At 49.0% G+C, this 8,809-nt stretch overlaps 1 protein-coding gene across 1 annotated transcript; it reads right to left on the bottom strand.

Annotated features, from left to right (window-relative positions):
• Positions 1–972: 972 nt before the first annotated feature.
• Positions 973–8,514, bottom strand: TMEM80 (transmembrane protein 80). The gene is made up of 5 exons (XM_074149448.1): positions 8,485–8,514; positions 7,961–7,965; positions 3,550–3,650; positions 3,355–3,447; positions 973–2,123 (listed from the first exon to the last, which is right to left on the bottom strand). The coding sequence occupies exons 1-5, from the start codon at positions 8,512–8,514 to the stop codon at positions 1,918–1,920; spliced, it is 435 nt and encodes a 144-aa protein (XP_074005549.1). The 3' UTR covers positions 973–1,917.
• Between the last annotated feature and the right edge of the window lie 295 nt (positions 8,515–8,809).

Below are 8,809 nucleotides of genomic sequence, written 5' to 3'. Positions count from 1 at the left end.
CTGCGGTGGGGTCAGACCCCCCCCGGGGTAGGAACACCTTCCGCTGGCTTCACTGGTGTCCCCCGAGTCGACACCATGGGCCTCTGCTGCCTCCACTTGTGCTAATATTTCGCGTTTATTCCGTTTGTAGTGAGCAGCAGGAGAAGGAAGGAAGGTAAAGAACAGAAGCTGCGACTTGAGGTTGAGGCGCGTGACCCCGGCTGCCGCAGCACCTCCGTTCAGGTAAAACACATTCCACTTCGCAGTATTTCCTTTAAAACCTGTCAGATGTTCTACTGCCAGACTTTTGTGTAAGGAAAATACCAGGAAACGTTCGTGCTTTTATTGGTAGGCGTACGGAAAGGGGTTTCGCTCGGTATGCGTTCGTCATCCATGGGGAAGGTACAGCTGGGGGTGTTTGTCACTCCTTGTCACATGCCATGAGCGCGTTCCATTACGCCACCCAAATCCGGGCGGGTGTTGGATTCACGCAGATTAAGCACAGAAACGTTTGGTCACCCCATTTCCTGGCTGCTCCGTAGCGCCCAGTCGCGCTGCTTTCACCTCCCATCCACAAAGGGCCGGTTGTGCCACGGATTTCCCGGGATCTGGCCCCAGGGGATTCCTGCCGCTGTCGGGTGTTTTGGTTCCGGCTGCCGGGCGGCGTAACGTGGTGTCACTCGGCCTCGGGTATGACCCAGGGATGGAACCGGGCCCTTCCACGGGCACTTTTCCTCTTTTCTATCTCCACCGGAAAGAGAATAGTGGGGCTGAGGTTGTACAGGGAGCGCACCGCTGTGTTTTCAGCCCCTGGTTAGTGCAAACGAGCGCGGAGCTCGGGGCTCCTTCCCCGTGCAGGAGCAGGGCTCACGTAGCGCGGCAGCAGCAGGACGAGGGGAGGCTTTTCCACACATCCAGGCTCGCCCCAGGCTTCCTCAGCTGCAGCCTGGGAGCTGAACAAGACGCTCTGCACTTCAAACGCTGCTTAGATCTAAAAATCTTATTTATTTGAATAAATAAATACAAAATTAGGAAATTCCGAATATAAAACCCGCTTGTACAAACCCTCCAAGCTTTACATTAATACAAACGTATTTTTGATAGAGTAAAAAACCCTGAAATTGCGCAGTTCTTCATTTAAAAGACAAGGCTTGAGTGTAGTCACTTTTGCAGAATCATGAAAATTAACACATTTAACGCCAAATAGAAATACACCCCACAACGTTCTGTTGGACTCTTAAACGTGACGGAAGGGTGAGGGAACGGCGAATGTTTCTGCTCATTTTAAGGGCACCCTATTCAAACAAACACACTCCCACGCTGCTTCTGCCTTTGGCCACCGCCTCAGTGAGACCCAGCTGCCCAAACCCTGTCGCTGGGCTCTCCGGCTACGCGCAAAACTCAGTTCCACTCTGTCCCGCCGGGAGAAATCAGGCACTGCCCTACTAACGGCAGGGAAATTACCACGGGGGGCTGAGAACACAAATGAGAGCAGGAGAGGAACGCGGCTGCGGCCAGGCAGAAACGAGTCCGCACACATCGGCCTCCTTCGTTTCTGTGTCACTTGGGTTGGACGTTGCTGCGATGCCGTGAAAACTCGCATCGTCTCAATGCCGCCCAGCCAGACGATGCGCTGGCTCCCGTTCTGTGTTGGGAATGAGTAGTTGGCATCGGTCCTTGATGAAAACCAGGGCATTAAGTGCTTTTGCTGAATCATCTCTCGCCCATAAATAAGCCAACTGATGAGTTAGCAAAACAGGGCTGCGAGGCAGGGGGTTGTACCCACCATTGCAGGACATCTCTGCCCCTCAAACATTTGTACTTTCAACAGAGAAAAGTTTTACAGGATTTTTATATGCAAAAGAATTAAATATTTGAAACGTAAGCCCGCTCTTGATAGAAGAAATGTGTTGAAAACATGCTGACAAGCGGCAGGGTTCAGCTGACAAACGCAGCAATGGCTACAACCTTTAGTACCGACTCCAGCCCGTAGGTGAAGAGAAGCACAGCGTTTAGAACGACGTCCGCCCGCAGCACGTAGGTTTGCCACACCAGGAAATACACCGACAGAATCACGCTCCCCACCGTGAGGGCCAGGCTGAGCCCCAACGGAGCCTCTTCTTCTGTCAGGTTCCCCTTCGAACCTCCAAGGAAACAAAAAGCTGATGTGAGTCTCGGATTTCTCCTGACAATATCACATGTTCCTGCCCAAAAAAGGCTCTGGTTCTCTCAGCTCAGAATACACCGAAATCCTGACCCAAGGCTCTGCCAGTAAATGTAGGAACAAACCGCAACCCCGACGGACAATGGGTTTCTTGCTGACCGGAGTTAATGTAAAGAGCAATCAGTTGACATTCGGAGTCAGGAGGCCTTTTCTTACCACAGATAAGGGGTTCTGAAGCTGCAATCACTCTGATCTCTCAGCTGCTTAGTCAACCATCAAATTTTCCCCCGGTCCCCCCCAGCACTTGGCGTGACAGCTCAGTGCCTGCGGTGCACACCTCAGAGCATCCCGCCCTCATTTCAAAATCTTACGCAATATCGAATCTCCTCTATTCCCTGCTAATCTATTCCTATTCCAAATTACTATCATGGTGGAGAAGCTCCACCTCTCTCTTCCCTGCATCTTATTTCCAAGCTGGTCTCGGTAGATTTTGCTGTCTAACCACCTTAGACTTGAAACTCGCTTCTTTATTCACCCACCAGGCTCCAAGCAAACACAGGCAGAGCTTTAAGGCAGCGGGTTAAATTCCTCCCTCCAGCAAGTCAGCCGAAGCCAGCAGAGACCCACCTTCCATAAACGTCTTGGGAATATCGAGCGCAGCTTTTAATATTAACTTGTTTTTCTCAAAAAAAAAAGGACTTTATGAAGTTTTAGCAAGCTCTGGACAGGGGGGAGGACGCCGTCCTGTCTCAGGGAAAGGAAGGTGTTGGAACTGGCAGGAGGGGGACAGGGAAAGGCGGTGGCGCGGTGGCAGGTTTGGTTCCTTGTGCTCGTTGCCGCAGCGGTTGGAAGGAGCCCAGTGAAGGGAAATGTCAGTGTTTCAGCGTGTTCGTTCTCCCGAGTCCTGCTCCCCTGCAAACAGCATCCCAGCTCTCCCAGTTATAATGCTTTCTGACAACCCAGCTATTGGTTTTTAATGGCATTACAGATTCTATTTCATATGACAGCAAATCCTATTTGACCCTCTGGCCAAATCTACTGATCAGTCACATAAAGTTTAACGACATAAATGAACAACAGCCTCCAAATATCTGCTGGTTTGCTAAACTGGCACCTTTTTGACACACACACACTCAATTTCAAAATGATTAATGTTTAAAGATTATATTCCACTGAAATGGAATTACATCCAGGGTGGTGAGATGACATACCCAAGTATAATCGGAGCACTTCCAGAACAGCCATAAGGAAAAGCAGCACAAGATCAGGAGCCAGAAAATCATCTGGGTAACTGAAAACTTCACCTGTGGAATAACATGGTGTAAACAAGCCAGGAAAACACAGTCCAAACCACAACCGTGCGGTAAGCACACGGTCTGTCCTGTGTTAGAAAACGCACAACTTACTTTTATAAACAATCATGGCAAGAGTTGCCAAGAAGTAAAAGATGTAATAAATGCCATTTAGATAAAACAGGATCTGTAAGGGAACAGAGGACAGCTGGTGGCTGGTGTTAAGGATTTCTCATAGCGGTGAGGTGGGATCCATTTCAGAAAATTATCATTTCCCAGGAACCTCAAAACATACGGCTCTGCCTTTTTATACTAAATGGTTCGACTCTGCCCGGCCTGAACTGGGTTCAGAAAGTAACTCCAGACTGCAAATACCAGAGCTGGGATAAAAGCTTGCTGTTTCAGGGTTGGCTTTAGTTTCTTTTTTTAAAAAAAAACAAACTTCTTTGGGCTGTAGTGGGGCATTTGTTAGGCTGAGGAAACGAGAGGGGTGTGTGTACGCGTTTCCCCTAATGACTTCTATACCCGTTAGTCAGCCTGCAGCAAGCTGATGGAGGGTGGGCAGACTCTAATACACCAAATTCCTGTAAGTTTGGGAGAAGGGGTGGCTCTGTGAAGCAGAAAGGCCCCATCGCTGCCCACACGACAGAAACTCCGCAAGCTGTGCTCTGTGACGTGCCTGAGAAAGGCCACCAGCTCAGCTTTGAGATGTAAATTCCTAACAAACACACTTCCTTAAGTCACTGCTCACAAAAATGACTTGTGCACTAGATAATATTTAGCTCTAGTTCTGTGTCTGCCAACGTGGATCTGCTGCCAAGGTACTTGAGAGCACCACAATCCTCAGTACATCCTCAAAATGCCCCCCAAGGACAGGGAATAGGGCAGTCGTTGAAATAGGGAGAGATTACTTGCAGGCTGAGGACAGACTCAGCTGGAGCCATCCCAGTGTCACGCATCCACTGGGAATTACCCATTTGTGCTCCCCTGGGAGTCAGCAGACGGGAACCTTCCAGCCAAGCAGCTCCCAAGCTGGGGGGTGTGTGAACTGGGGGTGTTAAAGCAGGCCAGCTCCCACCCCGACTGCAACCGGAGCTGAAACGCCCGATTTACAGGAGGTACCTCACAGCTGGATGTCAAGAGCAGGTACTCACAGATAGAAGGAATCATGTTCTCGAGGCACAGCAGCACATTATTAATGCAATATAGGAGACACGCGTAGGACATCCCAGGGCTTCACCACATGGAGAAGCTGGAATGTGGCTCCAAGAATCCAGAAAGTTTGGCCATTCTTAGGTATTTTTGATAACCAGATGACACCAAATGCCTTTCTCAGCCTTAAATAACACAATATAATTTATATAAGGAAGTTATCAGTGCAGATTTCATTATTTCCACATCTCTTTTTCTACACTCAGACCACTTTCTACTCTCCCCTCTCTCCCCCAGCCCTTCTCAAATCCTGATTATCTCCAGGCAGGGATTTCATCCCAGGTGTCTTTTCCAGGAACTGCCCATCCAGTTTCTGAAGGGAGCACCCACCCACACACGGGACGTATTCCAGTTCCCAGAGCGGCTCAGAGTATTCAAACAGAACCAGGTTTTTGTGTTTTTCCAGTTGAAGGAAGGTGGAGCAAAAAAATTACTAGATAGGTTCTAAGCATGGAAATCTCTGAAGCCCAGGGTGTCTCCTCTTAGGAGGTTACTTAGATCTTGGCAGGAGTAAAAGCAGCGTGAATTAACATGAGAGAAGAGGAAATACTACTGAAAGCTGCTTTTACTACCTCTTGTCGCTGTGTCAGCTGTCTGTGAGCTCTGCTGCATGGGGCCTCTGCCCATCAGGCCACAAACCCAATTTTTAGCCTCGTTTCCTATGGAAATGAGAGTTATTTGACCATGAAATGTGGCTGCCGGCCCTCAGTCAAGACTGCAGGGAGGGTTCAAGGGGTTTGTGCATGAGTGGGAAAGGATCAGGGCACGATCTCAGCAAAACCCCAGCTAATGCTGCAAAATAAAATGTTTTACCGGTTTTGTTTCCTATGGGTGGTGCTGCTGATGGAAAACTCCAAGAATAACACAAAAATAGCACTGGGCAGATTTATTAGGCGGGAAGATGTGAATGCGTTTCAGCCAGTCTTCCTGAAGATTCCCGCACGTCAGGGGTGAAAGGTACAAAAAGGATATAACTGATGAAGTTCTTCCTTTCGGTTGAGAAGGAGAAAATAAAGAGAAGAAAATCAGTCTAAATATTTACCAAAAATGCTGCAGAAATATTCAAACAACTGATATTACTAGAGAAGTAAAGCACACTTACAGAATTTTTTTTCTCAGTCACTGGAAGACTTACTATTTTCTCAGACCACGCAGTTCAGGTTCCAAAAATAACTTTTTCAAATACATGAATTCTAAAGTAAATTGGGGGAAATCCCTGTTGTTAAAAGTCACTTTCACTGAGCAACCCCTCTCTTTCAAAACTTAAAAGTACAGAGGCATTACCTAGAACTTGTTTATCCTGTCCTTTCACAGCAGATGACATTCATCCCTCTAACTATGCAGGAAGAAGGGAACCAGAGGGGACCATTTGGTTTTAAATTGTGAGAAAGTGTTCACGTAGAACACAGGGCTCCCCGGCTCCTCTAAATAACATCCTTCCAAACCGGTTCCCTTCAAAAGCAAACTCATTCTATGTAAAACCTTAATTTGTTCTGATCACCCACAGAAATCATACAGAATCTTTTCTATGAGCTAACCAATATGTTTTACTTTTTCCTTCTTCTTTTCTTCAAAACCAGATGAAATTCCCTCGGAACATGATGGCATTGACCTACTAAAGTCCCTCTTAAGTAACTCATTAATATTCTTAGCCTCTTTCAGACACATGAGGAATTGAAAAGTTTCGATCTGTGTTTCACGGAGAGCAAAACTGACTGTAAAAGGCCATTTCATCCATCTTCTCGGAGACATCTCATTATCATCAATTCAGCGGGACGTACTCACCTCACCATCGCCATCCCTGGGCTTCTCAAGGTTAATGTCCTCATCACCTAATAGTTTTATGCAGTTGGGCCCAAATTAATCCCCACTAACTTTAGGCACCTAATTAAGGTATCCAATTTGGGAACGCAGTGGAAATAGGCAAGCAATTTTAGGTGGTGATTCATCCTGTCCGTGATGTGAAACACCTCCTCAATGTGCTGCTTCTCCTCTCCACTTTCTGTAAGGGCTCCTAACAGACTCGTCCCTTCACGTAGCCAAAATGCCTTTTGATGAATGCTTTCTTTCTTTCTACAGAATGGGAGTTAAAGGCTTCATTACACGTCTTGTTCTGCAGTGACTAATGGTTAAAGATGTGTATTTATACCCCGGTATAAACCCTCATGCGAAAGTAAGGCCCTGTGTTAAGATGATGTGCTTCCTTCCTCCCACAGCCATAAGGAGATTGTCTCCATTTTAAAGTGATTTTAGACGGTAAAGGAGGGTGTTAACTTGAAATACCCCAACTGCGTGTGCAGATGTGTTACTATTCCGCAAGAAGTGTCTGGATATGAACTTTTTCTGTGTAATCAAACACTGAGCTACACCGGCGCAGCCCCGTCCCTGCTGGGCAGCTACAGGATGCCAGTGGTATAATTAGAGTAGCACGATTTTACCGTACAGGCAACCTCTAGGGAATTCCCTAAGGGCACTTCCCCAACTTTATTTTTATTTTAAAGCATTTTCCACAGGAGGGCACTGACCACGTTCCTGCATCTGTTCCCAGGATGTGTTTGATAACGACTATTATTTAGCTTATGCTGCCTCCCACTGAGCAACAGGGGACATTTCACACGGGTTAAACAAACCTATCCCTGTGAAAGGGATACTGCGGTTAAGGAGTAATTATTATGCCAGTTGAATATATAATTTCAGGTATAACAGCGGGCTGCTAATCCCAGCACCCTGAGATCCTCTCACTGCTAGGATTAATGAAGTCTGCATTGCATTGCTGCTGGGGGATTTTTAAATTGAAAAGTGAGCATTCTGGCACAGGAAAAAAAAAATCCAACAATTTTAAAGCATTTCTATGACGCACACAAACTTGCAGCAGCAAGAAGAGCATCCAGCTAAGGGGGGCATTCACATTAGGGAGACCTGGCATAGTGACTTTCCCCCAAGCGCAGGTTGGCACCCGATATCTGCCTGTTGGAAACCTTTTGTCCAGAAGAAAAGGAAGTGTAACCCCACTTGTTTTCGGCTGTATCAGTTGTGTAATGTAGGAGGGTCACTCCCAGGCAACAGGGTGTTTGCACTTGGGATGAGCATGGATTGTGAGCCTGAGCCGGGGAAAAACATTTGACCTCTTTGAAAGAGTGATAGGACATGGGGGAACGGTTTTAAGCTGAAAGAGGGGAGATTGAGATGAGATGCGGGGAAGAAGTTCTTTGCTGTGAGGGTGGTGAGAGCCTGGCCCAGGTTGCCCAGAGAAGCTGTGGCTGCCCCATCCCTGGAGGGGTTCAAGGGCAGGTTGGAGGGGGCTTGGAGCAACCTGGTCTGGTGGGAGGTGTCCCTGCCCAGGGCAGGGGGTGGCACTGGGGGGGCTTTAAGGTCCCACCCAACCCAAATCATTCTGTGATTAATCATTTTGACCCGGCTAATGAGCTGGAAGAACTTTTTTTTTTTTTTTTTTCCCCTCCGAATCCCAGTGTTTCACAATTTGAACAAAGACTTGAATTTTTAAGAGGCGCCACTAGGCCTCAGGAAAGCGGTTTGCCTGTAGATAGAGGTGCTCCTCAGCCTGCACCAGCGCCAAGCCCCTGCTCGTGCTGACAGAGGCTCCGCAGCTGCCAGGATTCCCCTCACCTTGTCGGGGCTGTCGCGATATGCCTATCGGGCTGGGCTCAGCGCCGAGGCCTAGCTCGACCTCGGCCCCACCTCGCTCTCCCCGTGTGTCCCACCCCCCGCCTGAGAAGGCGAGAAGAAACCTCGAACACGGTGGGGAACAGCCACCCCCGGTCACCCACCGGGACACGGCGAAGGGGAGAAGAAAGTGCTGTCGGTATCGATGGCAACGCGCCGCTCACCTCGCCTTACGACGGCCATCTTGGTGCCCCGCCCCCGCCGGTCCTCCAGAGTCCCGGCAGCCTTTGCGCCGCAGCCCCTCCCTCCCCTCAGCCTTCGGGTACGATCGGAGCGCTCGGCCCGGTTCGGCCGCTTTCGGGCGTATTCGGGCTCTGCCCGTTCGGGCCGACGAAAGGGAATTCGGGCGCGATCGGAGCGGACTCGGCACAGCTCGGCTCCGCTCGCGTCCGCCTCAGCCGCCTTCGGGCACCATCGGAGAAAGACTCGAGCGAGCTCGGGATTCTTCGACCCGCCGGGCCGGGCCGCTTCGGGGACT

This window comes from Numenius arquata, chromosome 6, assembly GCF_964106895.1.
Source record: "Numenius arquata chromosome 6, bNumArq3.hap1.1, whole genome shotgun sequence".
Taxonomy (NCBI): Eukaryota; Metazoa; Chordata; class Aves; order Charadriiformes; family Scolopacidae; genus Numenius; species Numenius arquata.
The sequence above is the reverse complement of the archived record's forward strand: the minus strand, read 5'-3'. Positions and strand labels throughout refer to the sequence as shown.